Source organism: Polyodon spathula, chromosome 20 (assembly GCF_017654505.1).
Source record: "Polyodon spathula isolate WHYD16114869_AA chromosome 20, ASM1765450v1, whole genome shotgun sequence".
In the NCBI taxonomy this organism is placed as follows: domain Eukaryota; kingdom Metazoa; phylum Chordata; class Actinopteri; order Acipenseriformes; family Polyodontidae; genus Polyodon; species Polyodon spathula.
In genome coordinates, this window is record NC_054553.1 from 30,387,321 (window position 1) to 30,403,182 (window position 15,862).

A 15,862-nucleotide genomic window follows, 5' to 3' on the forward strand; every position below is an offset into this window, starting at 1 on the left:
GTCTTGGGGGTGCTGGGACTGTGTAGGAGTCGGTCTTGGGGGTGCTGGGACTGTGTAGGAGTCAGTCTTGGGGGTGCTGGGACTGTGTAGGAGTCAGTCTTGGGGGTGTTGGGACTGTGTAGGAGTCAGTCTTGGGGGTGTTGGGACTGTGTAGGAGTCAGTCTTGGGGGTGTTGGGACTGTGTAGGAGTCAGTCTTGGGGGTGTTGGGACTGTGTAGGAGTCGGTCTTGGGGGTGCTGGGACTGTGTAGGAGTCGGTCTTGGGGGTGCTGGGACTGTGTAGGAGTCGGTCTGGGGGGTGTTGGGACTGTGTAGGAGTCGGTCTTGGGGGTGTTGGGACTGTCTTGGGGGTGTTGGGACTGTGTAGGAGTCAGTCTTGGGGGTGCTGGGACTGTGTAGGAGTCAGTCTTGGGGGTGTTGGGACTGTGTAGGAGTCAGTCTTGGGGGTGTTGGGACTGTGTAGGAGTCAGTGAGTCTTGGGGGTGCTGGGACTGTGTAGGAGTCAGTGAGTTTCATTAATAGATTAAAAACAACGATACAGGTACTAGAATGAAACCAGATTTTGCTTCAGAAACTGCAATTACAAATGAGCTATTCAGAGGTTAAGCGTGCTTTACTGGTTTAGCGGTTTCTCATCTTGTAATTACTTTCCTTCTCTACAGGGTTGTGCCAGGTCCTGGTTTGTATTACATTCAGACAGAACAGCTGTTACCTTTTCAACAGACTGCACCAGCCTCCACATTCCCTCTCCACACAAAGTGATGTTTAATTTAAAGCTTTTTAAAAAGGGTTAGAACAGGTAAGTACGCTTTTAAAATATGTTTTTCTCTACATTTCCTACTAGCCACAGCAGCTGTTTCACAAGCCACTTACTTGCTTTGTGTTTATATATATATATATATATATATATATATATATATATATATATATATATATATATATATATATATATATATATAATAGTACATGTAATGTGATGTCACCTACAACTTTTCAGTGAAAAAGAAGCAATGGTTGTATGGTGAACTGAGCCTAAAAATAACTGGCTATTCCAAATTGGGAGAAAAAACATGTCTAAGACTTTTCCACAGCAGTGTACATGCACTGAGTATCTGAAATCGCTTCAAACATGTTGAATAAGCCCCATTGTTTAGTATGACAGGATGCACTATGAGACAGCGAGGGAGGGGGAGCGGGACTAAGTGAGCGAGTCAGGCAGGGTTCCAATGACATTTCCTTTCATTTAGTCTTTCAAGCAGAGAGCTGGTGAGGTTCTTTTCCTAATTGGGATGTGTGGGAGGCTCAGTATAAATAGATGTTTCTATGGATAGCCCTGAAGGACTGGCACGGAGAGCACCGCTCCAGCAGATGAGCACTGATCTTTCTCCAGATAAAAGGATGAAGGGAGACCCTGGATTCAGCCCTGCTGAGGAAGCTCTCTGAAAAGAGATGACGCAAGGATATCAGAGTTGAGCAGGTGCCACCACCGAGCCTCTCCTTAATTAATCTCAAAGACCAATGATTAAACAGACCCATGTACAATAGGGCAAGTCCATGAATAAGTCATGATTCAAATACGTTGGGAAGATCCCTAGTGACTTCACAGGCACATTACAGGACTCCTCTCAGAACTCCAAAACCCTTCTGAAGATTTGCATCTATTATTAGAGCTGTGCTGATAAAGAAAGCTAGATGGATATCTTAAAGTATCTGTAACCACACCTTCCAGTAATCAGGCTGCTTAGATCAGGTGCGGTTCAGAAAGCATGCATGCCATCCCACTCAGTCTGTCTGAGTTTCAGGCTACAGTGATGTCAAGTCATCAATATCAGCACAATGGCGAGCCCAAGAGCGATGTTGTGATGGTCGGTCATCAAACACACACATGTGTAATCACCAGCAGGTCTTGAGCTTGGTACTAGTCTGATACCAAGGACTCCAGTTTTACAAGCATTACATTTTCATGGAAAGGCTCTTCAGTCCTGCAGGTATCCAGTACAGTTCTTCAATGATGCTTTCAATGGCATTGGTAAGAGTGACTACTACCTGCTTTCACTCAGCCCTGTTCATTGCTGTTATAGTGTTGTGGGTTTGCATTGTGATTCCTCTTACTGATTCCCTTCATGTTACCTTTAAAAGGTTTGACATTTATATATTGGGTAAATATATATATATATATATATATATATATATATATATATATATATATATATATATATATATATATAGTTAGTTAGTTAGTGAGTTTAATGAGCCATGCAATTACAGATTTAAAATGATTTTATATAGGTGGTATAGTGCATTGTGGCCATGGTTGTCATTGTGTTTATTACCGGCTCTTAGCTCTCATTGGATAAAGCTAGACATGTTTACCCAACACAAACAGTTAACACAAGTCAGAGAGTAGTTTATTCAAGAAGTTTGTTTCTGTGGAATTTCACAGCTTGTATTCTGACACTTGACCGTCTCCGTGGATAATAATTGCTTTCGTAGTGTGAAAGCAATCAGTTTTGTACAATCTGAACCTGTTTCTGCAAGACGCATACTGTGTGAGAAATTGGATGACTGGCAGCATTTCGGAGTGTGTACTTATCTCTCTATATCTATATTTATATAAATAGATAGATATACACATGTTAACACTTCTGCAGCTGATCCAGTGGTGAGGGCAAAGTTCCACAAATGCCACAATACTATTGTTGAACTGCTGGCGTTTTCTTGAACACACTCACACACACAATCAAACTGATACTTCTGAAAGGATTATTGTCTTATTTGGTTACAATTAGTTTTCGCAAATTGAATCAGAAAGTCAGTCAATTATTGCACGGGTATATTTATTTTAAAGAGCTGAAATCTCATTAAAGATAAGCAAGGCAACCACTCAATGTCTGATCATTACCTCTGCTGAGCTGACATACAGTCATGCTAATTGAAATCCATTTTCATTTTCTTATCTCCTCTGGCATTGTGCAGACTTTTTACATCAGGTGTAGAATATCTTCTCAGACTGATCCCAGTAATTACACACTCTCTCTCTCTCTCTCTCTCTCTCTCTCTCTCTCTCTCTCTCTCTCTCTCTCTCTCTCTCTCTCTATATATCTATCTATATATATATATATATATATATATATATATATATATATATATATATATATATATATATATATATATATATATATATATATATATATATATATATATATATATATATATATAGAGAGAGAGAGAGAAAGAGAAAAGGAGGATGCAGTACAGAGACATGATTAAAGGGCTCCAATGATTCTGGCCTCGCCGCGGCTACAGCATTTCTTTCTGGAGTCAGTATCAGTAAAAGAGACGAGGCGGTGCCCGGAACAAGTAATGACATCACAGGAGCTGTCCAAGTCCTGTTATAACTTGTAGTAACTTTGTGTGTGTGTCTGTCCATTTAATCTTGAATAGATTGTTAATTTAGTTCACAGTTAAGAAGTGTTTAAATCGTTGCGTCTGTGTACAAGTGCCGTTTCTATCAGACTGGTGACGATATTTCCACCAGTTTTAAGGTAGGTTTACAAGACTGTAGGACTGGTGCACTACTTAGTATTAAGTCCGAACTAAAAATACAAAACATCATGACGTTCCCTTGACTTGAGTTGGGCTCCAGCTGAATAATTCAGATACACCCTTTGTAATTTAATAATTATAGACCTAATGCAAGTCGTACACCTCAATGGAGAATGGATTATTATTATTATATATATATATATATATATATATATATATATATATATATATATATATATATATATATATATATATATATATATATATCAAGTGCAGTATATCAAAGCGTTTCGCGTTGCAAGATTAGATAATACTGTTCTTTAAAAAAAAAAAAAAAAAAAAAAAAAAACCCACAGAATCCTAGCATGACGATTGAACCTCATTATGAGCTTTCAGGAACAGCATTTCTAACTTAATATGTGTGTCACATCACGTGTCCCCCCTCCCCCCTCCCGCTGCCTGCACGGCTGCTTGTCAGCCGCGGTATCTTCATCTATCTTCAGATCAGAAGTGATAACTCGAATAGGGCGGAAAGCAAGCAGGCATAGCTGGGCAAAAAACTCACATCGCACACGGGAGCATTCCAGTCAGAGTACCAGACACCGAGAAACAAACGCGCAATAAGGCAAAGATTTACAAAGATCACTTTTTTTTTTTTTTTTTTTTAACTCTTTGGTTTGCAGCTACAGTGTTTCCCACTATCCTGAATTTGGGCACAGCGTTTTTCTGCACAGCAGCTGAAAGACAGGAGTAAGAGACAGCATCAAGCAAGACAAGTGTACCTTGGAAAAACAGAGTCTTCGCTTTAGAAGGTAAAATACATTTCTCTATGTGTGTGTGTGTGTTGACATTTCCTTTCCCTTACTGGCATTTTTTTGTTTCAAATTGTTTAATTGTGAAGATACTGATACAAGTTTATCACAGAAAGAAACTTTTCTAACGTGCCCAATATTTACTGCATTCACTGTGTTAGTTAAACAGTCTTATTAAATCAGTTTTCCATAAATAAAATACTGGTATGTAATTCTGATTAAAAAAAAAAAAAAACTTACAAGTCCTATGTTTGGCCATCATATTTTGTTGCAAAGGGATTATAACTAAATATGAGCTGTACCCATTTATTTCATGCATGGACACTGACGTTTTTTTAAATTCTATTTGTTTCTCCTCCATATTCATGCGATTGCCATTTTGATTGCCATTTGGCTGAGTAGGCAGTATAAAAGAGGCAATAATGAACGTGCAAGAACAAACTGAGAAGAGCAAATAGTGGCAGTGTCTTCCCTGTGCAAGAACAAACTGAGAAGAGCAAATAGTGGCAGTGTCTTCCCTGTGCAAGAACAAACTGAGAAGAGCAAATAGTGGCAGTGTCTTCCCTGTGCAAGAACAAACTGAGAAGAGCAAATAGTGGCAGTGTCTTCCCTGTGCAAGAACAAACTGAGAAGAGCAAATAGTGGCAGTGTCTTCCCTGTGCAAGAACAAACTGAGAAGAGCAAATAGTGGCAGTGTCTTCCCTGTGCAAGAACAAACTGAGAAGAGCAAATAGTGGCAGTGTCTTCCCTGTGCAAGAACAAACTGAGAAGAGCAAATAGTGGCAGTGTCTTCCCTGTGCAAGAACAAACTGAGAAGAGCAAATAGTGGCAGTGTCTTCCCTGCGAAGTCAATGATCCCACACGATCTACCAGAAGTGTTCTGCCATAGACGGCTCGCGGCAACAGAACAAACAAAAAAAAAAAAACACATCTCTGCCTCACATGTATATGCCTCCACATGTATACTACATATATACAGTGCACATACCTCGCTGTATCATCATATGTAAAGTAATACTGCGCAGTGTCTGTTATACGGTATGTAATGCCATTCTGTACAGCTTATTTCCATGGTTGGTGAACTGCTAGTCATTTGGGCTCATTTAAAAAACAATACTAGAAATGTCTTTGCAATGGGAGCCATCCTTTCTGAAACAGAACACACAAGAAGTGTCATCTTATATATATATATATATAATATTATATATGTGGTTATATATATATATATATATATATATATATATATATATATATATACATCATTCATTAAATGGGCTGGCATTTTGGGCTTATTTCTGCAATGAGGGGCATGAAAAAGGCTTTCAAATGTACTGACGAGTTGGATCTGGTCATCCACATTGTTGGTTTTCTTGTGATACTCGTGGGTTCAAGTTGTTTTTGTATGTAGTTGAGCTCCAGAAATACTATTAAATAGTTCACCCTAATATAAGTGCAATACCTTTCCACTGTACTGCAAAGTTCTTATTTTGTAAATTGACAGAAGTTTTGTTTATGAATAATTAAAATATTGGAAGTGATTTCATGCTCTACTGAACAGCTACTGCAGGGGAAAAAATCCCATTGACTTTCAAGTCAAGTTTCTTATTAAATGTGCACATCTGAGATATTTAGTTCAGGTTTAAACAACACAGTGCACACAGTGTCAATCTCTCATCAGATTTTCCCAAAGCCTCTTTGAGACAGTCAGCCTTGAAGACAGAACATATAGATGAATAACTGTCTAATCAAAAACATGGTAATTACTTGAATTTATTCTCGGTTTCAGTTTGAGGTCTCTGAAGTGTTTATTTCCAGTCAGCTGTCCGCCTCCCTTTTCTTAAAGGTGAACATTTAGCTTTATTTAAAGTAAGGCTTGCCTCAAAATGATTCTCTTGAATTCTCTTTAATCAAAAGAATGCCTTACGGCAGTCATAGCCTGCATTGAATTATGTTAAAACTGACAAGTGAAGGTTGAAGGACTCATTAAAGGGAGGGCAGATCCTAATTTGAAGCCCTGGAATGGCTAGATCTGTGAAAACGAGTCTTTAGATAGGAAAGAGAAAGGGCCATGGTATTTCACCAATAAAAGCCCTGTTTGTTTTTTGGTTCCCAGCACTGTTCACAGTTATGGAGCTCACCATTCAGTCCGAAGCTGGTAGTTATGCAGCCTGAGCAATCTGGTTTATCTGCCCCGGTTGTAGCACCTGAGTCATCGCCAAGTGGAAATTCAGTACAGTAATTGGCATATTGCTCGATGTTTTACGCTTCATTCACTTCTCATTCAAGTTCCTCCACCCTGCAGCCCTTGCAGATGGACAGATTTGGTCACTGATTTAGTTTGAATTCAAGGTGAGCACCAGAATGTGACTGGAGGTTTAAATTAAGAGTAGCAGGGTTCAAATCCATATCTGTATCTATAGTTAGCATACTTTTATTCTCCTTTTATTTTTACTGCATCGTATTTCAATGCCGGTTTTTCTACCCATTATAAAAGCTAAGACGGCAGGCTGAAAGAACTGAATCTATTTTGAATGAGGAAAGACATGACTGAAGTCTTTAAGATCTGACATAGTCAAGTCAAACCAATCCTTTAAGCACAGTAGAGAAACCAGGACCAGAGGACACAGTTGGAAATTAAGTGGAGATAGACTTAGGACAGAGGGCAGGAGACATATTCTCAGACAGAGTGGTGAGGATATGGAATGTGCTACCTAGTCACGGTGTTGAGGCAGAATCACTTGGATCCTAAGACCCAACTTGACAAAGTTCTGAGATCAAGCAGCTACTAGGAACTTGCTAGGACAAGATCAAAATCCAGGTGTGTGGAAATGCTCACAAGCATATATTTGTGGTCGACTATAAAGAGGTTGGAGATGTTGAAACAAGTGAATGTAATCAGAGTTAATGCCAGGCTGTGAAAACCAGGCTTGTAGGTGAAATCAGCCCTGGCTTTCCCACACATTTCCACTGCGGCTCTCTGGGGTACAACTGGAAGCATCTGCCTGGCATTTGAGAATGCTGCGACAGGTGTGTGTGTGTGTGTGTGTCTGTCTGTGTGAGTGTGTGTTTGTGAGGAGGCCTTGTCAAGAACCCTTTGCCTGTGACGAGACCAAATGTTTGTCCCAGGAGATTGGCAGGAGTCTGAATTTCAGTCATCTAGGTAACTCGCTTTGTGACACCTTTTAGCATACTTTAATAAACACTGGCCTTGTGCACGCAGGGAACTCGGGGAGAGAGAGAGATAAGCAGAGAGTACCTTCCACAGGGAGGCAAATAAACAGACAGTGATGAATGAATGGGATTTAATACGGTTCAAGCTATTGTAAATTCAAATCTAATTGCCATTTTAAGCCTGTTCAGGGATGCCAGAATAATCTGAACCGTGCTCCCTTCTTGTTCTGCTTTCCTGACCATGGATGTTGTGGAGGGTCCTTGCACAGTGAAGTATGTACAAATGACAGTACTCTCAGCATAGCCTGGCTGTGAGTGATCAAACCGTGAAATAGCAAGGTACCCCAGCTTTGTGGGGCTTCAGGGAAACGTGTCTCAATGATAATGAAAGGAATTGGGAAAGCTCTTTATCTTCTGCACCAGGATCTCTTTATAAAACACCCCCTCCAAAAGGTGACTCATACGCTAGAAGACAATTCTACAGTGGTGATTTATTTTACACCCAGAACCAGAATAAGAAACTTCCAAGTGCCCATATTGTTTACTGGTTTCTCATAACATTTTTGGACACGGTCTAGACTAATGACAAAAAAACAAACATACAGTGCTGTTTATTCTAGACCAATTACTGTTTGTTGAGACCAATTCTTCCCATAAATGATTGGTACAAACACATAGCTGCACTGCAGCTAAGAGCATCGGGATGGGCTTATTGTTAGCGTGATCCGATTCGAATGATTCACACAAAGAACCAGACGCAATATATTTCAAATAAAATAAAGCAGCAGCTATGGGCTGGTTGCTTAAAACACCTTAAGTATTCAGTTTAAGCAAGTATAATACTTAAGGATGCATTTTCCCTTAACTAGGGTATTGACTCTTACATGTGTTAATCTGTTTTCTGCAACACCCTTAAACTCAAGTTACACTTAAGGGGAATACTAAGGAGACATTTAACTTAAGGTGTTTATGCCACTGACCACTGGTCTTTAAAGCATTTGAATGATGGTTTTAAACTATCTCTCTGCTGTTGCAAGCTTTTATAATTTCATCAGAAGCCTTTTCAAGACAGCTGATCACAACCCGCTCTCCTCCCTCCTCCCGCAGCTCTTCTTTCAGGCTAACCCTAACCCCCGGTGCTCAGTGGAATGAGAGTATGTGGCAGAAAGGCTCTGACCTTGCTGAGCAGCGTGTTCGCTGTGTGCAGCCTGGGGCTCCTGGGCATCGCGGTCAGCACCGACTACTGGCTCTACCTGGAGGAGGGCATCATCCTGCCGCAGAACCAGAGCATCGAGATCAAGATGTCCCTTCACTCTGGACTCTGGAGGGTCTGCTTCCTCACAGGTACGCTCGCGCTCCACACCATTCTGTTTCCGTGACTTCCCGTGCTTTTACACCTCCGGAGTAGCCTCCCACCACCCTGCAAGACTCCCTTTATGCTGAATTGTCTTGTGGTCAGTCCCACTGAAGTACCATGCGGTCCAAAAACTATTTAGCAGAAAAAGGCCTGATATTGGTGATCTCTTTTGGAGGCCTGGATTTTAGTCGGCTCACAAAACATTATGGTGGTCTTAATTTTGGTAGTTGTGTTTGATCCAGATTCAAACCCACACTGAACCACCTAGCATCTCACTGATTATCTATTTATGCATGCATGTGTTCCGCAGGCGCAGGCAAGATGTATGTTATTAAAATACTGCATAATGTCATTACAACATTTACACTCAGGTCACACATACACACACACACACACACACACACACACACACACACACCCCAAGCAGACTTGAGCGCAGCAGGGCTGAGTCATCTCAGAATGCTTTCGCAAATACACAAACTCTTATATAGTGATTGGAGTTTGATGAGGAATAATAGTGATGACCTTCTATCTGAACATGTGGGTGTTTTCAATTTCACTGCGTTATTGAATACTGCTTACAGAAATTCACTTATATGGAAAAGTGACTCCACCTAAACAAACTGTAATCAGAAAAATAAAAGATGAATTTTGATCAGATTTACAATTTATTGTAGTGAGATGTAATGTGTTAGGTGTCCAGCAGGTGTCATGAGTGTATCTATCCCCAGAAAAAAACCTGAGGGAATACATTCTCAAAAGTGAGAAAAATATGAACACATACAATACAAGAAAAAAAAAAAAAACAGTTGCATCTACAAAACACTGCAACGTATCACTGCACACTATATGAGTGATTCGTTTAGAATGATTTCAATGACAAGACACCTAGCGCACACATCCTGTTTTTTGCAGTAGCAGGCCAGACTGATCCTGTTTACTGATGGCGTGTTAGGGGACTTCTATTCACAAAGCCTTCAGCACATCAGGGATTGCCTTGGGCTGCGTTCACACAGCAGCTCACTAATGCTTCATTAGCACAGCTAGAGGCATTGATCTATGAGGCACTAACTATGCAGTTACCAGAGTTTCCAGACTATGTTTTGATGACTGCTTATGAGTTGTGGGTTTGGTTTTAAGGGGTAATCAGGAGCGAGCGTGGGTTATGAGCCAATAATGTTCTTGAGGCTGAGCGCTGCAGGAGAGCCGCTTATGATGAGAATAACTTGCGCCTTCCAGTTTATCGCTCTTAATGTCTTTTATTATCCCGTTGAATCGCTCTGGTGTTTAAAACAAACACATATCCTGCTGCTGTTTATTTGCTCAAGGTTTGCTTAACGACTTTGTTTTCAATGTATTTCTCCAATAAATGAAAATGAGGACACAATAAAACAAAGCCTGCCCATAAAAAACAGTACTGATCAATGGGGTTTCCAATAGAAAAAATGCATTCATTTCATTAGTTTAACTTCAGGGGCTAATTCTGCCATCTTATTTTACACCAGAGATAGATGTCTATTCCAGCTTCCTCACTGTGCTCCACACTGAGTAAGTGGGATTGCTCAAAGTCCCGAGCAACAAAAACTTAATTCCACTTCAGTTACTCACAGTTAAATCCTGCCTCAAATGATTTAATTCTAGATAGCCCAGCAGTCTCAGCTCACTGAATAGCTTCTAATTGCACGATGTACTGTATTGCGCAGCACTACCGCTAGTCCTTGAGTGCCAAGATTTGTCGTTCAATTTAGATTCTCACACACAAAATTCAGTAAAATGTGTTTAAAACCTATGAATGGCTAATGTTTGAGTCAGTGCATATGGCATTGAATGTCGATGGTTCTTTTCCCCTGCAGGTGAGGAAAGAGCCCGCTGTTTCACAATAGAATATGTCATGCCGATGAATATACAGATGACGTCCGAATCTACAGTCAGTGTGCTAAGTAAGTGAAGCTTTTTAATTGACTTTTTTGTGTCACATGCTTCCCCCACTGTACTTTTGCAACAATACTGAAACACTGCCCTCTAGGGATAAAACAGCATATGACATGGCCTTATGTATGTGTCAGTCTGGCTCTGAGAGATAGGATTGTACACTTTGTACTGAGTCCGCTGACAGCAGTAGTGTTGTAGCAACTTCCAGGGACTGTGACTCTCCTCTCAAGGACTGTCCACAGTAGACCAGAACAGGCAGATCCTCAAGACTGCAGCAGAAACATGAAAACAGCTTCCTTTAAAATCAGTGCCGAGGTATTGGATTCAGCCTTGTCTTCTCGTGGGAGCTAGTGAGGTTCAGTTCTTTTGAGATATCAGCTCTTTATAATAAATATACCCATGCTTTTAAAAAGAGAAGCAGCTAAGTTTTATTTAGTATTCATCGATCGCACATATTTGTCCTGTTTCAGCAACTTTTATGCAGTTCACATTTTGGAAGTAAATGGTCTCAGTCATAATTTGAAATATCCACACAACTACTAAATGGTGTGCACAATGTTCATATTGAAAGAGGCATTATTGGGCTTTTTTCCATTAAGGCAGGAGAAGGAGGAATCAATCTTGCCTCATTTATTGGGTGCAAGAATCTCTGTTCCCACGGATATATACAGTCCATACTCACACCTACCCTTCCACATCAAAATACCATCCAGAGCTCACCTCAGGGAGCAGCTTAGCACAAATCTTTCAAGAAACTTCTGAAGGATTGTTATAGCTGTCAGATTCTATATATATATATATATATATATATATATATATATATATATATATTATATAGATTATATCATCCATAAAGTGTTATTTCAATTGTATTCCTACTTTTGAAAGTAGTAATACATTTGAAAGGTCAGAGTTATGCTGAAGCTCTAGGTAATTCATTCGCACTCAGAAGGAAGAATGTAGAACTTATAAAAAAGTCAAGCAGACATCACTTTCCTCCTGTGCCTTTATCAGTGCAATAGCCCTGATTTGGATAAACAGGTCAATAAACTTTGCTTTTGTTTGTTCTTTCCGTACCAGAAATGATCCGCTTGGCTACCCCCTTCCCTCTGGTCAGCCTCTTCTTCATGTTCATCGGGTTCATTCTGAACAGCTTTGGGCACATCCGTCCTCACAGGACTATCCTGGCCTTTGTGTCTGGAATCTTCTTCATCCTCTCAGGTGAGCTGCACCAGGTTCGCTCAGCAGAGAGAAGCACAGGCACCCTGAACTCAGAGCTCTCCTGCTCTTACCGGACAGGATTAATTGAAGAAGGCACTTTCAATTAGCACATAACCTGTCTTAAGCAGCCACTGATCAATATGCAAAAGCTGTTCATTTAAAGAAGGTAATGCTGTGTGTGGGTGGCGTGCTCCTCCTGACTTCTGGTTTCTGTGCAGGTCTGTCCTTAGTTGTTGGGCTGGTGTTGTATATATCCACCATCAATGATGAGGTGTTGAACAGGACGAAGGACAACGAAGCCTACTTCAGCTATAAGTATGGCTGGTCTTTCGCCTTCGCTGCCATATCTTTCTTGTTGACTGAGGTAAGGAGGTCAAAGAATAAAGCAGTGCAGTTTTCACATAAGAAACATTGAATCACATGGTGTCCAGCATAATAATGCTGTTATGACGAGGATGTTCTCTGTTAAATCCACACTCCGTTGACTATCTGCACCACAGATCAAAAAGGTCAGGATTCATTCCTCTCTGCTTATAGTCATTTCACACCTGAAAGAAACGGAGAGACGACGGATATTAACAGCTCTGCCTGCGATGATGCCTGAAGGGCTGTATGAGCACCGCTGTTCCTTTGCTCACTTTACCATTCTCCCAGCAATCTTTTACCCAATCTTCCCATTCTCTCAGCAATCTTTTACCCAATCTTCCCATTCTTCAGCAGACGTTCCCCGTACCATGTGTCGTGTTTTCTGTTTCATCCTGTGATTTATCATGCCTTGATCCTGTTTTAGTGCACTTCACTGTATTGTTTTTGTCCTGTGGTATATTGCAACATGTAGGTCATTGCTTGCGGCACAACTAAAAATCTTTAAGAGACCAGTTTGCTAATATTCTTGCCTGTTATGTGCTGACCTTCACAGTACTGTAGAAAAAAAACAGTGATATTATTTCAGCGGTAGCCATAGTAACCACGGGCAGTTGCTAAGGACTGCATCCACCCCCATGTGGAATAAACAGTACCAATCTAGTCCAATCCATGTTTTCTTCTTCCTGTATAGCAATTTTAGTTAACAAATTTGTTCAGCAATTCACTGCTTGAGAAAAAAACAACTTTGTGTACGTGACAGTTGAATAACGAGGAGCATTACCAGCCTATAAAGGCAAAAGCCTATCTATATATTGCACATTACATTGCACATGCAGTTCAGCTGGCCAGCAGTCTAGCTGTGTTACCACAGGTATTGCACATTACATATGCAATTCAGTTGACCAGCAGTCTAGCTGTGTTACTACAGATAATGCACATTACATATGCAGCAGTCTAGCTGTGTTACTACAGATGTTGCACATTACATATGCAATTCAGCGGACCAGCAGTCTAGCTGTGTTACTACAGATAATGCACATTGCATATTCAGCAGTGTAGCTGTGGACAGCGTTACTTTGTTTTTCTGCAGAGCGCGGGGGTGATGTCTGTGTACCTGTTCATGAAGAGATACACTGCGGAGGAGATCTGTAGGCCTCAGCCTGGATTCTACCGGCCACGGCTTAGCAACTGCTCTGATTACTCCGGTCAGTTCCTGCACCCGGACTCCTGGGTACGAGGCCGCAGCCCCTCGGACATTTCCAGCGATGCTTCTCTCCAGATGAACTCGTCCAACTACCCTGCCCTGCTCAAGTGTCCCGAGTATGACCACATGTTGTCCTCTCCTTGCTGAGGATCTGGAACAACAGCACCTGCCTCCCATATTCAGAGGGTCTCAGCGTAACACGTTTTACAAGCGACGCAAAAAGGTGCAGCCGCAGAGCTGAAACCTGGTTATTCAATATACACATCTTTTTCCTTTCTCTCTCTCTCTCTCTCTTTTCAAGATTCTTAAACACAAAGTCAATATACTGTACGGCCACGCAGAAGAAAGCAAGCTGAAGAGGGAGGGAAAGGCAGAGAAGGGTTTAGTTTGGATGCTGTTCACTAGATGAATATGTAAATAGCACACTGAAGAGATGTTTTCTGCAGTGGTCCTGTCGCAAGGGCTGAATGTATCGATTTTTTTTTTTAAGTGGTTTATTATTGCTGGAACTGCATCACACAATGGCAGGGCTTGGTGTGTCAGTGAAGAAGGGTTAACATTGCCCATGCTTTATTTATTATTACATGCTTTATTACTTTTCTTTCGAAAATGTTTGTAGATAAATTATTAAAGCACATACAAATATAAACCTTTTTTTGCTCTAGTGCAAAGAGGTTTTTGTTGTTTTTTTTTTTTAAATCCAAAATAAACTTTTAGTGTAGCTGTAATATTATTATCATTATTATTATTATTATTGATCCATGGTTTCACAGTAAGCACAGGGATAAGCAGAATGTCAATCCTGCAAACCTTTACAGTACAGTAATTGCTTTTTTTTTAATAGTTCTGTAACATTATCTGGAACACACATTTCACTGGAGTGAATTCCTCAAAGGATCAACTTTATCATTTCAAACAAATTCTACTAATTACTTAAGTATCATTCTTTATATATATATATATACAGTGTAGATCTAGAGATCTTAGTGCTGATAGAAGGTGTGGGACACCGGCACCAGCTAATTATTATTAATAATAATAATAATAATAATAATAATAATAATAATAATAATAATAATAATTATAATAATAATTTGTATTGCTAATGTATTTAGAATAAAGTTTGGCTTTATATATTGATTTTTCTTGAACTTTAATCAGGGGAGTGTGCTAGAATGAAACAGTTGACAGAAAGCATAGGCTGTTAGCAAATCAGCATTTGAACTGCTGTGGAAGGTTAGGGTGCTTCTTTATAGCGATTTGCTGTGGAACCCATACACATATCTCTTTTTACCTTTTTTAAAATGAGGTCATTCCATTCTAGAATGTGAACGACTGCATTTCATTGCTTATTGTGATGCTATCAGTTTGAAACTGAAACTGGGGTGCAGCCTTTTTCTTCAGCTGGCTGCAGGCTGTAGCGTGTAGATGAACACAGACCAGCTTTCGGCTCAGCTGAATCTCCACTTTAAAGAGTTCAATCAAACATGTTATTATCCAGCTGCAGAAGGATGTTTTCTTGTTAAATACTACCTAGCCACTGGTGTATCACTTTTTTTTTTCAATGTTACTTTCTTAAAAGATAAGGGGGCCCTATTCTCCCGTGTAATGTATTTATTATGGAGAGGGCCTGTGATTTGCCCATAGGCACTCCTGTAAATATGTCAAGCTTAATACTACTTTTTAAAGAGGCTTTCAACTGTTAGAGAATCTTATTTAGTAACCGGTGTGAGAGGCTGAGCTGCAGTGTGTTGTTTCAGTATGCTTGTGATTGATGCTTTGCCTTCTGCAGAATGCAGGCTTGTTCTTGCATATATTGAAATGAAACATATAGTCACTATTGTAGATAATGACATTGTAAGTCTTTTTTGGAAACAATGTTGATCTTTTAATTGTGTGTGTTTTTACGAGCAAGCATTTTGTTGGTGTGTATTTCTGTTAATAAGAATTAAAGCAACGATGACGTGTTTCGTGTGTCTAGTGCCGCATCGCTTGCTGTTTTTTTAAACATGTTTACTCCTGAAAAGTACAAGTCAGTGAGGCCCCTTTGCAAGAGACTGAAGCTCAAGTGTGTGCTACATCATGGCGGTGTTTCAGAGCATGCTGTTGCTTGACAGGTAGGTGACGCAGGCAGAGACTGATGTGTCATTCGCCTCGTTGCTTTGATGGCAGAACAACACAAAAGAGAAGAGATCATTTCGATATATTGATCGCCAGGGTCTCTAATTCGCTGACGTCTGACTGTAATGCGCGT

At 40.2% G+C, this 15,862-nt stretch overlaps 1 protein-coding gene across 3 annotated transcripts; it reads left to right on the forward strand.

The window, feature by feature from the left end:
* Positions 1–1,068: 1,068 nt before the first annotated feature.
* On the forward strand, positions 1,069–14,650 carry cacng5b (calcium channel, voltage-dependent, gamma subunit 5b). 3 transcript variants are annotated; one of them, XM_041220333.1, is made up of 7 exons: positions 1,069–1,476; positions 4,229–4,357; positions 8,636–8,872; positions 10,739–10,825; positions 11,898–12,038; positions 12,257–12,402; positions 13,495–14,650. In XM_041220333.1, the coding sequence occupies exons 3-7, from the start codon at positions 8,677–8,679 to the stop codon at positions 13,753–13,755; spliced, it is 831 nt and encodes a 276-aa protein (XP_041076267.1). In that variant the 5' UTR covers positions 1,069–1,476; positions 4,229–4,357; positions 8,636–8,676; the 3' UTR covers positions 13,756–14,650. The 3 variants fall into 3 exon arrangements, with proteins under 3 accessions (XP_041076267.1, XP_041076266.1, XP_041076268.1); XM_041220332.1 differs by lacking the exon at positions 1,069–1,476 and having other exon boundaries at positions 3,887–4,357; XM_041220334.1 differs by lacking the exons at positions 1,069–1,476; positions 4,229–4,357 and adding an exon at positions 5,307–5,395.
* The last annotated feature ends 1,212 nt before the right edge of the window (positions 14,651–15,862 follow it).

What these genes read in the sequence shown, in the direction of transcription:
- cacng5b (XM_041220333.1), top strand. Translation starts at nt 8,677, where the DNA reads ATGAGAGTATGTGGCAGAAAGGCTCTGACCTTGCTGAGCAGCGTGTTC. An exon ending in ATCTACAGTCAGTGTGCTAA is followed by an intron (nt 10,826 to 11,897) that starts GTAAGTGAAGCT and finishes TTTCCGTACCAG; the next exon opens with AAATGATCCGCTTGGCTACC. An exon ending in TATCTTTCTTGTTGACTGAG is followed by an intron (nt 12,403 to 13,494) that starts GTAAGGAGGTCA and finishes GTTTTTCTGCAG; the next exon opens with AGCGCGGGGGTGATGTCTGT.